Here is a 22896-nt window from a genome sequence, read left to right on the forward strand (position 1 = left end):
AAATAATGAGGGGGGCTCCACTGCACAGTGAGGATCTCTTTCTACCCCATCAACCTCTTCATCCCATTAATTACCAAGTGTCAGACATTTATTGTTGCTTGAAAATAACAGGATTTTTATTTCTTAGGAACTAATTATTCTGCTCTTTTAAGTCACACAATTATCGAAAGCAGAAAACATATGGAATTTCTAAATTCAGTTCTGTAATTCTTGAGTAGATTACCTGCAATGCTTAAAAATATTTTAGAATGTGAATGACATTTATTCTTTGAAATTAACAAAGTATTTTGCACATGCACTTGCAATATTGATTTAAGTATACTTTTTATTACTAACGATGTGAACTCTAGCAACATTTTATTACTGGCTATGTGAATATGTGCTTCAGTTTCCTCATTTGAAAAATGGTAAACCTATCATGTAGATTTGTTGAAGATTAAATGAGGTGAACAAGGAGGACTTAAGACACTGCCTGACATATAGTAAATACAACCTAAGGGTTAACTCTCACTTTTTCAATAATGCACTGTTGTGCCCAGAAGGGAAGAAGGATGAGCCATTATACCTCCTGCTACCCCAAGAGAGAAAGATACACACACACACACACACACACACACACACACACATGCACGCACATCCCAGAGAGAGAGAGAAAGAGAGAGAAGTGTATTGTGAGTCTGATGGGTTAGATTGTCAGTTTCTGGGGCCACATTCCCTTCTTATGAGGTCAGGCCCAGACTTGAGGGCTGCCCTTCCCTGACTTCTACCATTTGCCCAGGCAGCAGAAGGGCCCAGCTGACCAGAGCCTGCCTCCCTGGGCCAGGTGGGGCCCTCTTGGTTCCTCTCTCTGCCCTTCTGCACTCAGGCGCAGTTCCAGGGCAGTTGGGCGGGAGTCAGTGCTCATGCTGCATTTCAGGCTGGGAAGGACCCTCTGTGCAGGTGTATCAGGAGCAAGGCAGATGGCAGGAGATGATCCCTGGTTTTCCACTGCTAATACTCTCCTGGTCTTCCTTTGGAGCCTCTGGGAGGAGGTGAAGAGACTGAGGCTGAGGCAGGGCTTGCCTTGTACCTGCCCAACACGATCATGATCATGTCCACTCCCCGCCACCAAGCCTGACGGCACCTACCAGCTCATTGGAGTCCTGGGGTGGGCTGCAGTCTGGGAAAGCAAAGGGCAGCACCTCCTTGGGCGACACAGAGAACCGGCTGGTATAATCATCCTGACTGATCCGCCTCAGGAAGAATTTGAAGAAATTCGCCTCTATGGGTGAAAAAAATGGCACTTTTAGGGGGTACTAAAGGTATTTTTATGGGAAATCACCATATATTTGCATATTTTCCATATACCAATTAGTGGGTGTGTGTGTGTATATATATATATATATATATACACTTCTATTGTCCCATTGGTTCCTTACCTCAACCTCCTTTCTGGTTAAAAAAATTTTATCTTTATTTCCAAAAAACTATAATTCATAATTAAAATATCTCTGATGAATTAAGCAAAGAAAAAGATTAAAGAAGTAAATGAAGACATTTTCTATACAACCCCATGGAATTCACAGGTAAATTTTATAATTTTTTAGAAAAAAATGTTTCTTTATTAGAAACTTCAACACCAGAGATAAAAAATAATATAGGAGGAAGAAAGAGAATCATTAAAATTTTGTACAATATTTTGAAAAACAAAACACACATTTGGGTCTCAGTGGAGTGGCAGATGGGAGTGTGGTTGTGCCTAGGGAGGACGGGGAAGGCTGAGCCAGGCTCAGAGGCTCAGGCTAGGAAGGGAGGAAGAGTCTGGAAAGATCAGGGCCTGCTTGTAGGCTGGCAAACAAACTGTGGATTGGGAATATATGTATTGGGAGAAGATGGTGATATGGTGTTTGGGCTCCCAGAAGCTACTGAGAGTGGGCCTCCAACAGTCCCAGCCAAGCTGGGCATCAGGGGATCGGAATTCCTTTCTTTTTTTTTTAGAGACAAGGTCTTGCTCTATCACCTGAGCTTGAGTGCAGTGGCGCGATCATAGCTTACTGCAACCTTGAACTCCTGGGCTTAGCTGATCCTCCCACCTCAGCTTCCTGAGTAGCTGGGACTACAGGCATATGCCACCAGTCCTGGATAATCTTTAATTATCCAGGGGTCTCACTATGTATGTTGCCCAGGCTTGTCTCGAACTCCTGGGCTCAAGTGATCCTCCCATCTTGGACTCTCAAAGTATTGGGATTACAGGCATGTACTACAGTGGCCATGGTGGCCAGCATGGAAATTTCCTTAACTTAGGGAAAGACAATACAAGATTAAAAGGCTTAATGTGCAAATGCTAGGTTGAGAAAATACCAAATTCAGCCAGTCAATCAGCAAGTATAAATGATGACTACCCTAGTCTCTGGTGACAAGAGGAAGCAGAGGGCACAAAACAGGAGGTCTAGCCACAGCCAAACTTCACAGACATTACAACTTGGTTTGGGGTTGGGGGACCTTGTTCATTGTCAAGTGGGTAGGTATTTCAGTCAAACCTGGCACAGAGATCCACTTTATATCATGAGATAGGCTGAATAATGGCACTCAGAGGTACCCACATCCCATTCCCAGGGGCCTGTGAATGTGTTATCTTCCATGGTAAAAGGCACTCTGCAGATGGGCCTCTGTGATGGGGGATTATTCTGCACTAGACAGGTGGGCCTTATGTAATCAGAGTCTGCATAGGAAGGAAACAGGGGAGTCAGACTCACACAAGGAGATGTGAGGACAGAAGCAAGAGGTTAGAGTCATGTGGGGAAGGGGCCATAAGCCAAGGAATGCAGGTGGACTCCAGGAGCTGGAAAAGGCAAGGACTTGGGCTCTCCTGAAGCCCCCAGGGGGAGAGCAGCCCTACCAGCACCTTCGTTTTAGACTTCTGACCTCCAGAACTGTGAGATGATAAATTTGCATTGTTTTAAGCCATTAAGTTTAAAAGGCTTAATGTGTAAATGCTAGGTTGAGAAAATACCAGATTCAGCCAGTCAATCAGCAAGTATAAATGATGACTACCCTAGTCTCTGGTGACAAAAGGAAGCAGAAGGCACAAGTGATTTGTTAGAGCAAGGATAGGAAACTAATATTTGTGACTGGTGAAAATTTTTTATTTGCATAGAGCTAACTTCATTCTAAGGAAAGTTCACGCTCAGAGGCATGATCAGTCTCGGCATCTCTGTGCTTTGCAGCCATACTTCACCTTGTGCTATCGATTGTTTTGCTTGGCCAATCTTTCTCAGTATACTCTCTTTGTCCATTTCACGAACAGCACTCAGCATATTGAATAATCGTCCCTGAATCATGACCTGAAATTGGAGTGGACAATGATTTCAAATTATTAATCAACACATGCTCATTTTGGCATTCAACCTAATTCACTTTCCCCAACCACACTAAGAGCTGAGACTGCCACTGTAAGTCAGAGTCCACAGGGAGTGTGGCATGCTACTCTCCCTAGACTGTGGCCACAGGGACTTCAAAGTCTGGGCAATACTGACTTGCCTGAATACAAAAAAGACCAAGTTGTCATCTGGCCTTGTCCCACCCAATTTATGAGCCTTGATTTTCTCATATTTCCAGTGTGGAAAGAATGACTAGTTCTTTGTTGTTTCTTCTGGATATGTCTGAATAGTAATGCTACCACTGTGCTATTTTCAGAGTTGAAGGACAAACGGCACGGGTGATTCTGCAGCAATAGCACTGTGGGTTACGGGCAATGCTAACTGCATACCAATGAGCTTTGCCTTCAGAGCTGATGCTACTGCAGGTGAGTGCTATCTGAGCCCAGAGCTGTGGCTGAGGGGATTGTTCATTCCATAATTTACATCACTTTCCATTCTGTAAGCAGCCCCCCTTTTTTTTTAATATATACTGTAAGTTCTGGGATACATGTGCAGAACATGCAGGTTTGTTACATAAGTATACACGTGCCATGGTAGTTTGCTACACCCATCAACCTGCCATCTACATTAGGTATTTCTCCTAATGATATCCCTCCCCTAGTCACCCACCCTCCGACAGGCCCTGGTGTGTGATGTTCCCCTCCCTGTGCCCATGTGTTCTCATTCTTCAGCTCCCACTTATGAGGGAGAACATGCGGTGTTTGGTTTTCTGTTCCTGTGTTAGTTTGCTAAGAATGATGATTTCTAGCTTCATCCACGTCCCTGCAAAGGACATGAACTCATCCTTTCTTATGGCTGCATAGTATTCCATGGTGTATATGTGCCTCATTTTCTTTATTCAGTCTATCATTGATGGGCATTTGGGTTGGTTCCAAGTCTTTGTTATTGTGAATAGTGCTGCAATAAACATACATGTGCAATTGTCTTTATAGTAGAATGATTTATAATCCTTTGGGTATATACCCAGTAATGGGATTGCTGGGTCAAATGGTATTTCTGGTTCCAGATCCTTGAGGAATTGCCACACTGTCTTCCACAATGGTTGAACTAATTTACACTCCCACCAACAGTGTAAAAGCTTTCCTATTTCTCAACATCCTCTCCAGCATCTGTTGTTTCCTGACTTTTTAATGATTGCCATTCTAAATGGCGTGAGATGGTATCTCATTGTGGTTTTGATTTGCATTTCCCTAATGACCAGTGATGATGAGCTGTTTTTCATATGTTTGTGGGCCACATAAACGTCAACTTTTGAGAAGTGTCCGTTCACATACTTCACCCATTTTTTGATGGGGTTGTTTGTTTTGTTCTTATAAATTTGTTTGAGTTCCTTGTATATTCTGGATATTAGCCTTTTGTCAAATGGATAGATTGCAAAAATCTTCTCCTGTTCTATAGGTTGCCTGTTCGCTCTGATGATAGTTTTTTTTGCTGTGCAGAAGCTCTTTAGTTTAATTAGATCCCATTTGTCAATTTTGTTTTTTGTTGCCATTGCTTTTGGTGTTTTAGTCATGAAGTCTTTGCCTGTGCCTAGGTCCTGAATGGTATTGCCTAGGTTTTCTTCCAGGGTTTTTATGGTTTTAGGTCTAACATGTAAGTCTTTAATCCATCTTGAGTTAATTTTTGTATAAAGTGTTAAGGAAGGGGTCCAGTTTCAGTTTTCTGCATATGGCTAGCCAATTTTCCCAACACCATTTATTAAATAGAGAATCCTTTCCCCATTGCTTGTTTTTGTCAGGTTTGTCAAATATCAGATGGTTGTAGATGTGTGGCATAATTTCTGAGGCTTCTGTTCTGTTGCATTGGTTTATATATGTGTTTTGGCACCAGTACCATGCTGTTTTGGTTACTGTAGCCTTGTAGTATAGTTTGAAGTCAGGTAGCATGATGCCTCCAGCTTTGTTCTTTTTGCTTAGGATTGTCTTGGCGATACCGGCTCTTTTTTGGTTCCATATGAAATTTAGAGTAGTTTTTTTCTAATTCTGTGAAGAAAGTCAATGGTAGCTTGATGGGAATAACATTGAATCTATAAATTACTTTGGGCAGTATGGCCATTTTCACAATATTGATTCTTCCTATCCATGAGCATGGAATGTTTTTCCACTTGTTTGTGTCCTCTCTTATTTCCTTGAGCAGTGCTTTGTAGTTCTCCTTGAAGAGGTCCTTCATATTCCTTGTAAGTTTTATTCCTAGGTATTTTATTCTCTTTGTTGCAATTGTGAATGGGAGTTCACTCATGATTTGGTTCTTTGTTTGTCTATTATCGGTGTATAGGAATGCTTGTGATTTTTGCATATTGATTTTGTATCCTGAGACTTTGCTGAAGTTGCTTATCAGCTTAAGGAGATTTGGGGGTGAGACAATGGGGTTTTCTAGATATACAATCATGTCATCTGCAAAGAGACAATTTGACTTCCTCTCTTCCTATCTGAATACCCTTTATTTCTTTCTCATGTGTGATTGCCCTGGGCAGAACTTCCAATGCTATGTTGAATAGGAGTGGTGAGAGAGGGCATCCTTGTCTTGTGCCGGTTTTCAGAGAGAATGCTTCCAGCTTTTGCCCATTCAGTATGATATTGGCTGTGGGTTTGTCATAAATAGTTCTTATTGAGATACGTTCCATCAATACCTAGTTTATTGAGAGTTTTGAGCATGAAGGGTTGTTGAATTTTATCAAAGGCCTTTTCTGCATCTATTAAGATAATCATGTGGTTTTTGTCATTGGTTCTGTTTATGTGATGGATTATGTTTATTGATTTTCATATGTTGAAGCAGCCTTGCATCCTAGGGATGAAGCTGACTTGATCGTGATGGATAACCTTTTTGATGTGCTCCTGGATTTGGTTTGCCAGTATTTTATTTAGGATTTTTGCATCAATATTCATCAGGAATATTGGCCTGAAATTTTCTTTTTTTGTTGTGTCTCTGTCAGGTTTTGGTATCAGGATGATGCTGTCCTCATAAAATGAGTTAGGGAGGAGTCCCTCTTTTTCTGTGGTTTGGAATAGCTTCAGAAGGAATGGTACCAGCTCCTTTTTGTAACTCTGGTATAATTCGGCTGTGAATCTGTCTGGTCCTGGGCTTTTTTTTGGTTGGTAGGCTATTAATTACTGTCTCAATTTCAGAACTTGTTATTGGTCTATTCAGGGATTTGGCTTCTTCCTGATTTAGTCTTGGGAGGGTGTATGTGTCCAGGAATTTATCCATTTTTTCTAGACTTTCTAGTTTATTTGCCTAGAGATATTTCTAGTATTCTCTGATGGTAGTTTGTATTTCTGTGGGATCAGTGGTGATAACCTCTTTATAATTTTTTATTGTGTCTATTTGATTCTTCTCTCTTTTCTTCTTTATTAGTCTGGCTAGCAGTCTATCTATTTTGTTAACCTTTTCAAAAAACCAGCTCTTGGATTCATTGATTTTTTGAAGGGTTCTTTGTGTCTCTATCTCCTTCAGTTCTGCTCTGATCTTAGTTATTTTTTTGTCTGCTGCTAGCTTCTCTAGTTCTTTTCATTGTAATGTTAGGGTGTCGATTTTAGTTCTTTCCTGCTTTCTCCTGTGGGCATTTAGTGCTATAAATTTCCCTCTAAACATTGCTTCAGCTGTGTCCCAGAGATTCTGGTATGTTGTGTCTTTGTTGTCATTGGTTTCAAATAACTTATTTATTTCTGCCTTCATTTCGTTATTTACGCAGTAGTCATTCAGGAGCAGGTTGTTCAGTTTCCATGTTGTTGTGTGGTTTTGAGTGAGTTTCTTAATCCTGAGTTCTAATTTGATTGCACTGTGGTCTGAGAGACTGTTATGATTTCTGTTCTTTTGCATTAGCTGAGGAGTCTTTTACTCCCAATTTTGTGGTCACTTTTAGAATAAGTGCAATGTGGTGCTGAGAAGAATGTGTATTTTGTTGATTTGGGGTGGAGAGTTCTGTAGATGTTTATTAGGTCCACTTGGTCCAGAGCTGAGTTCAAGTCCTGAATATCCTTGTTAATTTTCTGTCCCATTGATCTTTCTAATATTGAAAGTGGGGCGTTAAAGTCTCCCACTATTATTGTGTGGGAGTGTGAGTCACTTTGTAGGTCTCTGAGAACTTGCTTTATGAATCTGTGTGCTCCTGTATTGGGTGCATATATATTTAGGATGGTTAACTCTTCTTGTTGTGTTGATCCCTTTACCATGCCCTTCTTTGTCTTTTTTGATCTTTGTTGGTTTAAAGTCTGTTTTATCAGAGCCTAGGATTGAAAACCCTGCTTTTTTTCTTTTGACAGTTTCACTCTTGTTGCCCAGGCTGGAGTGCGATGGCACGATCTCAGCTCACCACAGTCTCTGCCTCCCGGGTTCAAGCGATTTTCTTGCCTCAGCCTCCCGAGTAGCTGGGATTCCAGGCATGCACAAGCACACCCAGCTGATTTTTGAATTTTTAGTAGAGATGGGGCTTCTCCATGTTGGTCAGACTGGTCTCGAACTCCCGACCTCAGGTGATCCGCCTGCCTTGACCTCCCAATGTGCTGGGATTACAGGCATGAGCCACCATTCCCAGCCAATCCCTGCTTTTTTTTTTTAACTTTCCATTTGCTGGGTAAATATTCCTCCATCCTTTTATTTTGAGCCTATGTGTGTCTCTGCATGTGAGATGGGTCTCCTGAATACAGCACACTGATGGGTCTTGACTCTCTATCCAATTTGCCAGTCTGTATCTTTTAATTGGGGCACTTAACCTGTTGACATTTAAGGTTAATATTGTTATGTGTGAATTGGATCCTGTCATTATGATGCTAGCTGGTTGTTTTGCCCATTAATTGATGCAGTTTCCTCATAGTGTTGATGGTCTTTACAATTTGGTATGTTTTTTGCAGTGGCTGTTACCGGATTTTCCTTTCCAAATTTAGTGCTTCCTTTAGGAGCTCTTGTAAGGCTGGCCTGGTGGTGACAAAATCTCTCAGCATTTGCTTGTCTGTAAAGGATTTTATTTCTCCTTCACTTATGAAGCTTAGTTTGGCTGGACATGAAATTGTGGGTTGAAAATGCTTTTCTGTGAGAATGTTGAATATTGGCCCCCACTCTCTTCTGTCTTGTAGGGTTTCTGCAGAGAGGTCCGCTGTTGGTCTGATGGGCTTCCCTTTGTGGGTAACCTGACCTTTCTCTCTGGCTACCCTTAACATTTTTTCCTTCATTTCAACCTTGGTGAATCTGATGATTACGTGTCTTGGGGTTGCTCTTCTCGAGGAGTATCTCTGTGGTGTTCTCTGTATTTCCTGAATTTGAATATTGGCTTGTCTTGCTAGGTTGGGGAAGTTCTCCTGGATAATATCCTGAAGAGTGTTTTCCAACTTGGTTCCATTCTCCCCATCACTTTCAGGTACACCAATCAAACGTAGGTTTGGTCTTTTCATATAGTCCCACATTTCTTGGGGGCTTTGTTCATTCCTTTTCATTCTTTTTTTTCTAATCTTGTCTTCATGCTTTATTTCATCAAGTTGATCTTCAATCTCTGATATCCTTTCTTTCACTTGATCGATTCAGCTCTTGATACTTGTGTATTCTTCATGAAGTTCTCGTGCTGTGTTTTTCAGCTCTATCAGGTTATTTATGTTCTTCTCTAAACTGGTTATTCTAATTAGCAATTCCTCTAACCTTTTTTCAAGGTTCTTAGCTTTCTTTCATTGGGTTGGTACATGCTCCTTTAGCTTGGAGGAGTTTGTTATTACCCACCTTCTGAGGCCTAATTCTGTCAATTTGTCAAACTCATTCTCCATCCAGTTTTGTTCCCTTGCTGTCGAGAAATTGTGATCCTTTGGAGGAGAAGAGGCATTCCGGTTTTTGGAATTTTCAGCCTTTTTGCACTGGTTTTTCCTCATCTTCGTGGATTTATCTACCTTTGGTCTTGGATTTGGTGACCTTCGGATGGGGTTATTGTTTGGACATCCTTCTTGTTGATGTTGATGCTATTCCTTTCTGTTTGTTAGTTTTCCTTCTAACAGTCAGGCCCCTCTGCTGCAGGTCTGCTGGAGTTTGCTGGAGGTCTACTCCAGACCCTGTTTGCCTGGGTATCACCAGCAGAGGCTGCAGAACAGCAAAGATTGCTGCCTGTTTCTTCCTCTGGAAGCTTCATCCCAGAGGGGCACCCACCAGATGCCAGCTGGAGCTCTCCCGTATAAGGTATCTGTAGACCCCTGCTGGGAGGTGTCTCCCAGTCAAGAGGCACAGGGATCAGAGACCCACTTGAGGAGGCAGTCTGTCCCTTAACAGAGCTTGAGCACTGTGCTGGGAGATTTGCTACTCTCTTCAGAGCCAGCAGGCAGGAATGTTTAAGTCTGCTGAAGCTGCACCAAAGCTGCCCCTTTCCCCAGGTGCTCTGTCCCAGGGAGTGGGAGTCTTATCTGTAAGGCCCTGACTGGGACTGCTGCCTTTCTTTCAGAGATGCCCTGCCCAGAGAGGAGGAATCTAGAGAGGCAGTCTGGCTACCGTGGTTTTGCTGAGCTACAGTGGGCTCCGCCCATTTTGAACTTGCTGGTGGCTTTGTTTACACTGTGAGGGGAAAATCGCCTACTTAAGCCTCAGTAATGGCAGACGCCCCTCCCCCAACCAAGCTCAAGTGTCCCAGGTTGACTTCAGACTGCTGTGCTGGCGGCGAGAATTTCAAGCCAATGGATCTTAGCTTGCTGGGCTCCATGGGGGTGGGATTCGCTGAGCTAGACGACTTGGCTCCCTGGCTTCAGCCCCCTTTCCAAGGGAGTGAGTGGTTCTGTCTTGCTGGCATTCTAGGCACCACTGGGGTATGAAAAACACTCCTGCAGCTGGCTTGGTGTCTGCCCAAATGGCTGCCCAGTTTTGTGCTTGAAACCCAGGGCTCTGGTGGTGTAGGCATCCGAAGGAATCTCCTGGTTTGCGGGTTGTGAAGACCTGGGAAAATTGTAGTATCTGGGCTGGAGTGCATCGTTCCTCATGGCACAGTCCTTCATGGCTTCCCTTGGCTAGGGGAGGGAGTTCCCCAACCCCTTGCATTTCCTGGGTGAGGTGATGCCCCACCCTGCTTCAGCTCACCCTGCATGGGCTGCACCCACTGTCTAAACAGTCCCAGTGAGATGGGCCAGGTATCTCAGCTGGAAATGCAGAAATCACCTGCCTTCTGCATTGGTCTCACTGGGAGCTGCAGACAGGAGCTGTTCCTATTCGGCCATATTGCCAGCCCAAATGGCTCTTTTATTTAACAAATATTATAAAGTGGCTACTCAGTGCCCTGTCCTGTGCAAGGCACTGGAGATACAGTAAGGAGCAAATAAATGTCCTGCCCACAAGGAGCTGATATTCCAAGTGTGTGTAGGAGGCGAAGTGGGATGACAATAAACACCAAGAGAAAAAACCAAGATAAATATCCTGAAGAAAATAAGAGGGCCTGAGGCCATGACTGGAGGGGCGGGAGGTAGGATGCCTGCCCACTTATGCAAGGATAATGAGGGAAGGCCTCTGCAGAGGTGAGATTTGAGGCAAGGCTTGAACGGTGAGAGCACAACAATGGAAAGATGTTGGCAAGAGAGTTCTGAGCAGAGGAGACAGCCAGTGCAGAGGTCCTGATGCTGGAACAAAGGAGACATGTTTAAAGGACAGAGAAATCCAATGTGACCTGGTAGCCTTGATAAAAATTGTGTATTTTATTTCAACTGTTACAGAACATCTTTGGAGGGTTTCAGCAGGGGAGAGACACTGTCACCTTTTAGCTTTGCAAACACAACTCTGGCTGCCATGTGGCACTGGATGTAGGGGAACCTGTGGCCATGGTCCAGGCAAGAGATGCTGGGAGCCTGGTCTGTGGCTGTAGTTGAGGAGATTAGGCAAGGCATTGGCTGGGGACACATTGGCATGTAGAACTGACAGGGCTTGCTTTGGCATGTGAGGAACAGGCTGAGCCATCACTCAGAACAAAGCCCATCATTGCTGATACCCTTTTTCAGGCTGGAGGGCTCGATGCAGAAGGACCAAGGTGGTCCCATTAGCAACAAGCCAGCCTGGCCAGTCTCTTGCTGTTGTTTTTCTATTGTCAATGGCTGTGCTTTCCTCCCTGGGAGCACAGCTTTGTGCTGCCTCTTCTTACCACTGTCCTCCCTGCCCTGAGCATGTCATGGTGGCCTCTGTTTGCACATATGCAGAGACCACCCAGGGAAAGCCTTACCAGGGACACTGGCTCTTGGGCCTTGGAGGCTGGTAAATAGGTGAGGGTCATGGGGCCTTGGAAGCTGGTGAGTAGGTCCCCAAGGCAGTGAGCTCTGCCTCCCTCTACCTAGACTGCTACAAGTCCAGGCTGAGAAGACTGCCTGAAAGACAAGCTGTAACACAACATTTGAAGTCCCTTATACATATTCATTCATTTGATCCTCACAACAACACTTGGAGACAGGTCTCATTATTCTCCTCAGTGTTCAGGTGAGGAAACTAAGACACAGTGGTTATATAACTTGTCCAGGATCAGAAAGTGCAAGGAAGCAGCACTAGGAATTAGTGCAGGCAGTCTGCTCCACAGCCCAGGCTTTATACACTGCTCTCCCTGGCTTCAAATGTGGCCCTGCCCACCAGGGAAGTCACACACAAGTGACAGAGATGAGAGATTTACAGGCAGCACAAGAAGCACACAGCACCGAGGAGATCCCTAAATACTAAAGTGCACAAGGATGGCCTCTTGTAGGAAAAGTGGACTCAGGGTGGCCCAAAGGACAGATGCAGTCCCATGGAGCAGAGCTGGGGAGGCACTATAGTCAGAGCTGAGAGCAGATTCACAGAGGTAGTAGCAGGGAATGAGTATGATGTGTGTGGCAGACCAGACTGGGACAACGAGAGGACAGCAGCTGCTAGAGGGGTGTGGCTGTGGCCAGACCAGGGGTCACATGACACCCTTTACTGGCATATGAGGCTCAGAAGTCTTCGTTTTATCCTGATAACAGGAAGCCACTGGAGGACCAGCATGAGGGTGAGGAAGCCACAGAAGGGAGATGACAACTCTGAAAGGCACGCATTAAGCCTGGATGCTAGAGGTATGATCCCTCAGACATTCTCAATTGTTCTCCCTAGAAGTAACTGATCAATATCCCATTTTTACTCATAATAGCCAAAAGGTGAAAACAACTGAAACTTTCATCAACTGGTGAATGGATAAAGAAAATGTGGTCTATCCATACAATGGAATATTATTCAGCCATAAAAAGAATGAAGTATTGATACATGCTAAAATATGTACAAGCCTAGGAAATAAGTTATATGAAAGAAGCAGTTACCAAAAGCTGTGTATTGAATGTTTAAAGTGATGGATATGGTAATTATCTTGATTTGATTCTTATATAATGTATACATGCATTGAAACATTACACTGTGCCCCACAAATATGTACAACTATTATGTGTCAATTATAAATTTATAAATTGATTTTTTAAAAGGCTGCATATTGTATGATTCCATTTATATGAAATGCCCAGAAAAGGCAAATCCGTAGAGACAGAAGGTAGATTATTGGTTGCCAGGGGCTGTGGGGAGGAGGGAGTGGAGAGTGACTGAAAATGGGCACCAAGTTTCCTTTTGAGGTGATAAAAATGTTCTAAAATTAGATAGGGGTGATGGCTGCCCAGCTCTATAAATATACTAAAAATGACTGACGTACATTTTACAAGGGTGAATTTTATGGTATGTAAATTGTATCTCAATAAAGATGTTATCAAACCACCATTGCTTGATTTCCTTATGCTGATGAGTAAACAAATCAACATTTCCAGATGGTGCTGAGACTTACCTTGCGTGCAACATGTTGAAACCGTTTTTGTGCCCTGGACCTGCTGAGCCAAGTGTTATTAATGAGTGGATCAAAAGTAGGATGAAATTCCTTGATTTTCTGTGAATATAAAATATAGGCACATCTTACATTTAAATTTTAACTCCTGTCATAAACATCTAATAAAAACATTTTAGAGTTTGATCCCAAATCAAGTTGTTATTTATTTGCTGTATTGCTTAGTGAGCATTTATTTATTAAGCACTTTTAGTGTACACAGCATTATAAGGAACACTTCTTGAGTTGGGGGCCAAAAGTGGAAGACAAGATTAGGGTTTTAAGAAACTTATAGTCTAGTTAGGAAAGCTCAAGCAAACACATGTGACTTTGAGGAAGAATAAAGTCACCAATCCCATGTGGTGGTGCTGACAGTGCATCCAGAATTGAAAGGGGTGGGCTGTGAGATCCCCTGCCTAGGAAGGACTACTTTACTCAGCCCTGCATGCCCAGTGCTGACACATGTATTGTCCCACATGTGCCTGCATGTCCTGGGCACCAGTGTATCTAAGTTAGTAAATGAATAAGGAGGAAAGAGTGCCTGGGGGTATAGTGAGGCTGGCCAGAGCCTGAGGCACTGTAGGTTCTTGAATAAGGAAATTATATAAAAAGAGACATCAGAAGGGAATCAGCCTTACTTTGGCTTATGCCATGAGCTGCAGAGGAGAGGGAAGAGGATCAGTTATACAGACAGAAAAACCTGTTGGATTAGTCATGGGGGACACCCAAAAGTTGGACTCTGGTATGGCCCATGGAAGAGCCATTGGCAAGACTTTGTGGCCAGAATAAATCTAGTGAGGAGGAGGACAGGGAGAAATGTGGTAAAAATAATTCAGATATGGCAAACCCAGCAAAAAAAAAGTGAGAATGATGGAGGTGGGAGATTAGAATTTTATCATTGTTAAAATTAAAAGCTGGACTTTTAACCAGTGACATGGTTTGGCTGTGTCCCCACCCAAATCTCATCTTGAATTGTAGTTCTCATTATCCCCAGGTATTGTGGGAGGGACCAGATAGAGATAATTGAATCATGAGGGCAGTTTTCCCCATCCTGTTCTCATGATAGTGAGTTAGTTCTCAAGAGATCTGATGGTTTTTGTAAGGGGCTTCTCCCTTCACTTGGTTCTCATTCTTCTCGCTTCTGCAGCCGTGAGAAGAAGGATGTGTTTGTGTCTCCTTCTGCTATGATTGTTAAGTTTCCTGAGGCCTCCCCAGCCATGTGGAACTGTGAGTCAATTAAACCTCTTTCCTTTATAAATTACCCAGCCTCAGGTATTTCTTCACAGCAGAGTGAAAACTAATTAATACAGTAAATTGGTACCAGGAGTGGGGTGCTACTATAAAAATACTCGAAAATGTGGAAGCAACTTTGGAACTGGGTAACAAGCAGAGATTGGAACAGTTTGCAGGGCTCAGAAGAAGAAGGAAAATGTGGGAAAGTTTGGAGCTTCCTAGAGACTTGTTGAATGGCTTTGCCCAAAATGCTGATTGTAATATGGACAATGAAGTCCAGGCTGAGGTGGTCTCAGGTGGAGATGAGGAACTCGTTGGGAATTAGAATGAAGGTGACTCTTTCTTTGTTTTAGCAAAGAGACTGGGGGCATTTTGCCCCTGCCCTAGAGATCTGTGGAACTTTGAACTTGAGAGAGATGATTTAGGGTATCTGGCAGAAGTAATTTCTAAACAGCAGAGTGTTCAAGAGGTGACTTGGGTGCTGTCAAAAGCATTCAGTTTTATGTATTCACAAAGATATGGTTTGGAATTGAACTTATGCTTAAAGGGGAAGCAGAGCATAAAAGTTTGGAAAATTTGCAGCATGATGATGTAATAGAAAAGAAAAATCCATTTTCTGAGAAGAAATTCAAGCCAGCTGCAGAAATTTACATAAGTAATGAGGTGCCAAATGTAATCACTAAGACAATGGGGAAAATGTCTCCAGGACATGTCAGAGGTCTTCATGGCAGCCCCTCCCATCACAGGTCTGGAGACCTAGGAGGGAAAAATGGTTTTGTGGGCTGGGCCCAGGGCCTTGCTGCTTTATGCAGTCTTGGGATTCAGTGCCCTGTGTCCCAGCCATAGCTAAAAGGGGCCAAGGTACAGCTCAGGCCATGGCTGCAGAGGGTGAAAGCCCCAAACCTTGGCAGCTTCCACATGGTGTTGAGCCTGTGGGTGCACAGAAGTCCAGAAATAAGGTTTGGGAAACTCTGCCTGGATTTCAGAGGATGTATGGAAACACCTGGATGTGCAGGCAGAAGTTTGTTGCAGGAGTGGAGCCCTCATGTAGAACCTCTGCTAGAGCAGTACAAAGGGAAAGGTAGGGTTGGAGCCCCCACATGGAGTCCCCACTGGGGCACTGCCTAGTGGAGCTGTAAGAAGAGGGCCACCATCCTCCAGACCCCAGAGTGGTAGATCCACCGACAGCTTGCACTGTGCACCTGGAAAAGCCACAGACACTCAATGACAGTCTGTGAAAGCAGCTGGGAGGGAGGCTGTACCCTGCAAAGCCACAGGAGCAAAGCAGTCCAAGGCTACGGGAGCCCATCCCTTGCATCAGCATGACGTGGATGTGAGACATGGAGTCAAAGGAAATAATTTTGGATCTTTAAGGTTTAATGACTGCACTGTTGAATTTCTGACTTGCATGGGGCCTGCAGCACCTTTGTTTTGGCCAATTTCTCCCATTTGGAATGGGTATATTTACCCAATGCCTGTACCCCATTGTATCTAGGAAGTAACTAACTTGCTTTTGATTTTACAGGCTCATAGGTGGAAGGGACTTGCCTTGTCTCAGATAGGACTTTGGACTGAGACTTTTGAGTTAATGCTGGAATAAGTTAAGGCTTTGGGGGACTGTTGGAAGGGCATGATTGTGTTTTAAATTGTGAGGACATGAGATTTGGGGGACCAGTGGTGGAATGATATGGTTTGGCTGTGTTTCCACCCAAATCCCGTCTTGAATTGTAGTTTCCATAACCCCACGTGACCCTCATGGAAGGGCATGATTGTGTTTTAAATTGTGAGGACATGAGACTTGGGAGGGGCCAGGGGCAGAATGATATGGTTTGGCCATGTCCCCACCTAAATCTCATCTTGAATTGTAGTTCCCATAATCCCCACATCATGGGAGGGACCAGGTAGAGATAACTGAATCATGGGGGCAGTTTCCCCCATCCTGTTCTCATGATAGTGACTTAGTTTTCACAAGATCTGATGGTTTTATAAGGAGCTTCCCCCTTGGCTTGGTTTTCATTCTTCTCATTCCTGCCACCATGTAAAGAATGAAGTGTTTGCTTCTTCTTCTGCCATGATTGTCAGTTTCCTGAGTCCTCTCCAGCCATTCAGAACTGTGAGTCAATTAAACCTCTTTCCTTTATAAATTACCAAGCCTTGGGTATTTCTTCATAGCAGTGTGAAAATGAACTAATATTACAAGACAGAGATAATCAGGTGGATGGGGCCACAGTACTCATTTTAGATTTGAGAACAGTAAGGCACCACAGCCAAGAGGCTTGCCAAGGTCCCAAATCTGTCATAGAGTTGTAACTAGGACTCTGGCTTCTGACTCAGATCTGATTTTGAATCCTTTCTACCAAAGGAAGGGGGATAATGAACAGAGGCCAAGGGACCCACCTTGAGGACCTGTGGACAGGGGCTTGGAGAATGAAGGAAAACAAAAAAGGAGACCCAAAACGAGAAAGTAGAGGGATGAAAAGGAGTGGCCAAAGTATGTAATGCTGTTCATTTCAAGAGAAACATGAATTACAAGTTTTGATACTTTACTTGCAAAAATATAGTAACATTCTGAAAATGTATGCAAATTAAAAAGTATTAAATATCTCTTGGTAAAGGATTTCTATAAAATTGTTTAGCATTTAAAAAAATAAGCATTTACAGCCAAAAAACACATGAAAAAATGCTCACCATCACTGGCCATCAGAGAAATGCAAATCAAAACCACAATGAGATACCATCTCACACCAGTTAGAATGGCAATCATTAAAAAGTCAGGAAACAACAGGTGCTGGAGAGGATGTGGAGAAATAGGAACACTTTTACACTGTTGGTGGGACTGTAAACTAGTTCAACCCTTGTGGAAGTCAGTGTGGCGATTCCTCAGGGATCTAGAATTAGAAATTCCATTTGACCCAGCCATCCCATTACTGGGTATATACCCAAAGGACTATAAATCATGCTGCTATAAAGACACATGCACACGTATGTTTATTGCGGCATTATTCACAATAGCAAAGACTTGGAACCAACCCAAATGTCCAACAATGATAGACTGGATTAAGAAAATGTGGCACATATACACCATGGAATACTATGCAGCCATAAAAAATGATGAGTTCACGTCCTTTGTAGGGACATGGATGAAATTGGAAATCATCATTCTCAGTAAACTATCGCAAGAACAAAAAACCAAACACCGCATATTCTCACTCATAGGTGAGAATTGAACAATGAGAACACATGGACACAGGAAGGGGAACATCACACTTCGGGGACTGTTGTGGGGTGGGGGGAGGGGGGAGGGATAGCATTGGGAGATATACCTAATGCTAGATGACGAGTTGGTGGGTGCAGCGCACCAGCATGGCACATGTATACATATGTAACTTACCTGCATGTTGCGCACATGTACCATAGAGCCTAAAGTATAATAATAATAATTATAATAATAAAAAAAAAAAAAAAAAAAAAATAAGCATTTAAAGAGCTGCCAATAATCAGATTCTAAATAAAGGAAAGTTACCTACCTCTTCTTGATTGCGAACGACCCGTTTATGGCTAACTTCTGTTTGAAGTCGCTGAAATTCCTCATCCAAAATAGGATCTCCTCTATCTAGCTGGGTTTTTAATCATCAAAATAATTTAAGTTGAATATAAATGCATAAAACAATTTGTCTTTAAAACTTGTAGAAACCCATTAAGCAATTGGCCAAATCCACCCATGACGTTCCCATTGGAAATGGTGAAACACAAGTGGGTAAAAAAGATCAGTATGATTACACTGTTTAAACATACGGAGCTCTTATCAAAGCACAGACTCGATACTGTCTTTTTTTTTTTTTTTTTGACGGAGTCTCGCTCTGTCACCCAGGCTGGAGTGCAGTGGCGCAATCTCGGCTCACTGCAAGCTCCGCCTCCCGGGTTCACGCCATTCTCCTGCCTCAGCCTCCCAAGTAGATACCTTCTTTTTATAACTAAAAGATAGTGTCTTTGGAAATTATTTCCAAGACACTTAACATTCATAGAAAGAATTTTAGGAAACTGTAACTATGGGACTATACAAATTTCATTAAAAAGACATTTAACGTCCCTGTAAAGTTTTAAGCTCCTCAGAGTCAATTATCCAGGTGTCAGGTTTTAAGGAAGGCACGTGGGGATTCCTCCCTTCTCCTGGGTGGTGGCAGCTGACAGGTCTTCCTGGGCTGTAAAGCAATCTGCGGTTCCCTGGAGGTGAGTGAACCCAGACTGCTCTCCTTCCTTCACCTGCCTGCTTACCTGATGGCGCCTGGGCCCTTTTTCTTATTCCCAGGAGCCAACAATGACTCCTGGGGTAGGCTGGCTGGGATGGGTTCAGTGTCTATATGTATCTGCCCAGGTGGGAAAGGGGACTGCGTACGCCGCAGATGGTGTTAGTTTTTGCCTATCTGTGTGTTCTATTAATTGTTTGTTGGGTAACTTCAAAAACCAGCTTGGCTCTTAAGTATACTGTTTATAAAAATTTTAAAAGACTTATTTGGAATAAATCTATTCTGATCATCACATTAACACCCTATTCAGAAATAAGAGAGGTGTGTTATTGTCAGCAGGGTGGTGAGCTGCCTAGCTCTGACTAGCATATATTGGGAAGTTGAGTTTGAGACTGAACACATTAAGTTCAAAGTACAAATTTCGTGGGGAGACCCAGACCCCCACCAGCATTAGGAGTAAAATAAAATAGGCAATATAAATAAGGGACTGGCAAACAGATCATTAGCTAGAATAATGACAAGGGAGATTTATTATATCTTTATTAAGACACTGCTGATTTGATGATGAGTAAAAGCTCATCATCCTTGAGGGCTGTGCCATCTCACTCTGAGGCCAACTCCTTCCTTCCCCCACCATTTCTCCTCTTTGTTTCCACCACATGCCTGGGGCCTCCAGGAGTTCCATGCCACTGGGTCACCTGCCAGGACTAATCTCTCAGATAAAATCCCCTGGACACACAGAATGGGGTCCCTGAGATGTTTGATCTCCCATATTCCAGGGCGTCTGGGCTGCCTGCTCATCCTCCTTGCTCCAGGAGCCATGCTAAGGATGGGACTGCTCCTTGGCTGTCACTGCCCGCAGCCACAGCCTCAATGCCCACAATGACTGATCTGGGCATGTCTGTGCCAACTTCACCTTTAAAAAGGTTAGAAAACAGCATTCCACTGTTGGGTTGACAGACAATACTTGATGTTTTGTTTTTAAGAAAGCATGCAAAGAATCTGAACACGTGGAACTAAATTTAAATGCACATCTAATATGTGCTTTTTCTAAATGCAAAGATTTACCAATGTAATGATTTTATATTCTTTTGTCTTATGAAAAATGAAGAAAAATAAGACAAATTTATTTAAATATCTAGTTGGACTCCAAATCTAGAAAGAAAAGTACATTCTCTATGAGAAACAGATTCATATCTGACAAGAAATGTTTTTCCCCAATCCCTCCCATCCACCGCTGCCCAGTCAGTCTACCTGAACCTCACATTCCCCAGCTCAAAAATCTGTGTTACGGGTTGAATTGTGTCCCTTCGAAATTCCTGTATTGAAGCCTTAACCCCCAGAACTCAGCATGTGATGGTATTTAGAAATGGAGTCTTTAAAGAAGTGACCAAGTTAAAATGAGGCTGTGACAGTGGGTCTTAATCCAATATGACTGGTGTCCTTATATCAGAGGAGATTAGGACACAGACACAGAGGAAGACCACATGAAGATATGAGGAGAAGGTGGCCACCGATAAGCCAAGGAGAGAGGTCTGGAATGGATCCTTCACTCATGGCTCTCAGAAGGAATCAACCATGCTGAGAACTTGATTTTGGACTTCCAGCCTCCAGAACTATGAGAAAATAAATTTCTGTTGTTTTAAGCCACACAGCCTGTGGTACTTTGTTATGGCAGTCTGAGCCAATTAATATAATATGTGATCATTCTGCAAGTCCTACCAATTAAATTCAGACACAGAGCCCCAGCCAACCCCTGTCTCCTCTGGCCCATGTGTATTCTGTGTTTTAGCCACTGTGGACTTGTCCTCAGTGTTCTCTGCACCTGTGTGTAGGTAACAACCATCTTCAAAGCATGGTGAGGCCATGGGTGCTGCACAGTCCCACAGTTCCCATCCCTGAACCTACAGGGGCTATCTTGGCACCCCAGGTGTGGTCCCACTCCCCTCAGCCCAGTTTCCCTTTTTCTGCTCAGCCCCTTTGAGGGTCTCTGACTTGGGACTATCATTTGCATCTGTCTCTGATGTGGGTCCTGGTTACCAACTTTGGGTCTCTTTTGTCTTCATGCTCTGCAGATCATGGGACAGGGGACCCCAACTCAAAATTCCAGCGCAAATTTGAGCCATTCCCTCCATGTGAATGCCTTTGTCCTCTTTGCTACTTTTCAAAAAATTATACAATGTCTTCTAGGAAGCATTCCAATCAGATGAGTTCTCTCTCCTCTCTGGCTTCTGAATCCCCACAATACTTAGTATAGGTCTCTGGTGACATTTATAGCCAGTCTTGATTTATGGTTGACAATTTACTTGTCATCAGCCTTTCCCACTCCCAACTTAACTGTGGGTTTTCCTCCACCTGGCATATGGCATATAGTAGGAATTTAAAAACATCTAGTGAAACAAATGATAGCAAATTAGCAGTAACTCTGACCTTATATTTGGCGCATGCTTTTTGCCACTCCTCAGTAAGCTCCTTTTTAAGTTTAAAAGACATAGGATCTTTACCAAGGTGCACCTGCCTGGGGAGAAAAAAAAAAAACTGTGTCCAGAACCCATCAGAATACCAGAGTCAACTTTAGGATGGAATATTTCACTATATTCCAAAACTGAAAAGGAACCCTGAGATGCTGGAGGAGACACATGGGATAGAGAAGTTATAGAGGCTTCAGCAACATAACTAAGATGAATAATGTGTTCTACAAAGTGAAGCTTATCTTAAATATTTATGAATAACAACATCTGGATGCTCAACCTTCTAAATCATTAGGGAAATACAAATCAAAGCCACAACAATACACCCCTTTACACCCACTGGGATGGCTATGATGATGATGATAATGGAAAATAACAGGTATTGCTGAGCAAGTGGAGAAACCCTCATATGTTGCTAGTGGGAATGTAAAATGGTTTGGCCACCATGGAAAACAGTTTGGTGGCACCACAAAAAGTCAAACATAGAGTTACCATATGACCCAGCAGTTCCACTCCTAGGTATGTACCTAAGAGAACTAAAAAGATATGGTCACATAAAAAAGTGCATATAAATGTTCATAGCAGCATTATTCATAATAGTCAAAAAGTGGAAACCACTGAAATGTCCAGTAACTGATGAATGAACAAGCAAAATGTTGCATATCCATTCAATGAGATATTATTCAGCCATATAAAGGAATGCAGTACTAACACATGTTATGATGTGGATGAATCTTAAAAACATGTTAAGTGGAAGAAGCCAGTCACAAAAGACCATGTATTATGTGATTCCTTTTATACAAAATGTCCAGAGTGGGCAAATCCATAGAGACTGAAAGTAGATTGTGGTTGCCAGGGGCTCCAGGGAGTGGGGAGTAGGGAGTGACTGATAATGGGTATGAGGTTTCTTTTTCTAGTGATGCCTATGTTCTGGAATTGGGTAGTGGTGATGGTGATGCAACATTGTGAATTTACTAAAAACCTCTGCACGATATACTTTAAACTGGTTAAAAGATGAATTTTATCACAATTTAAAGAAACTAATATGCAATGTATTCATCACGAAACCCAGCACATATCTTAAATAAATAATAGTTATGATTTTTAAAATGGAGGTGGAGGGATGTTCTAGAGAACTGTTTTAGGTTAGAGGAGACTAAAGGGACACGAAAGCTAAATACAAATGGTATGATCTTTGACTGGACCCCGGATACCTCTCTCCAAAAACAAAACAAAACAAAAACAAACCAGGTATAGGCCGGGTGTGGTGACTCACACTTGTAATCCCAGCACTTTGGAGGCCAGGGCTGGTGGATTGCTTGAGGGCAGGAGTTCGAGACCAGCCTGGGCAACATGGCAAAACCCTGTCTCTATTTTATTTATATAAAATTTAAAATAAATATTTTTAAAAAGACTAGGTATACAGTACATTTTGGGACAACTGGCTAAATTTGCCCATAAGACTGATTATTAGACAATATTATTCTATCAGTGTGACATCTCTTGGAAGTGATTACAATAATGTTGGAAAATGTCTTTGTTCTTAGGAGCTACATACTGAAGTATTTTGGGGTGAAGCTTCCTGATATTTGCAATTTATCTATAAATGGCTCAGGGGAAAAAGGTGAATGCAGGTGTGTGTGTGCATGCATGTGGAGTGAGGGGAAGTGTATGTGTCATAATGTCAACAATTAGTGAACTGAGGTCAAGTGTATGTCAGT

General features: G+C 42.8%; 1 protein-coding gene across 13 annotated transcripts in view; it reads right to left on the minus strand.

Annotated features, from left to right (window-relative positions):
- Nucleotides 1–22896, minus strand: part of CFAP221 (cilia and flagella associated protein 221) — a 114413-nt gene that overhangs the window by 27825 nt on the left and 63692 nt on the right. For all 13 annotated transcript variants that reach the window (XR_008501143.2, XM_054478757.2, XM_054478761.2 and 10 more), the window contains 5 exons: nt 21135–21222; nt 17985–18074; nt 13189–13287; nt 3218–3323; nt 1128–1261 (listed from right to left, as the gene is read on the minus strand). Coding sequence is in view for 12 of the 13 variants with exons in the window: in XM_054478757.2 (XP_054334732.1) it covers nt 1128–1261; nt 3218–3323; nt 13189–13287; nt 17985–18074; nt 21135–21222 (517 nt within the window). In the remaining variant the exon portion in view is untranslated. The remainder of the gene's footprint in view (nt 1–1127; nt 1262–3217; nt 3324–13188; nt 13288–17984; nt 18075–21134; nt 21223–22896) is intronic.

The sequence above is a fragment of the Pongo pygmaeus genome, chromosome 11 (genome assembly GCF_028885625.2).
Source record: "Pongo pygmaeus isolate AG05252 chromosome 11, NHGRI_mPonPyg2-v2.0_pri, whole genome shotgun sequence".
Lineage (NCBI taxonomy): Eukaryota > Metazoa > Chordata > Mammalia > Primates > Hominidae > Pongo > Pongo pygmaeus.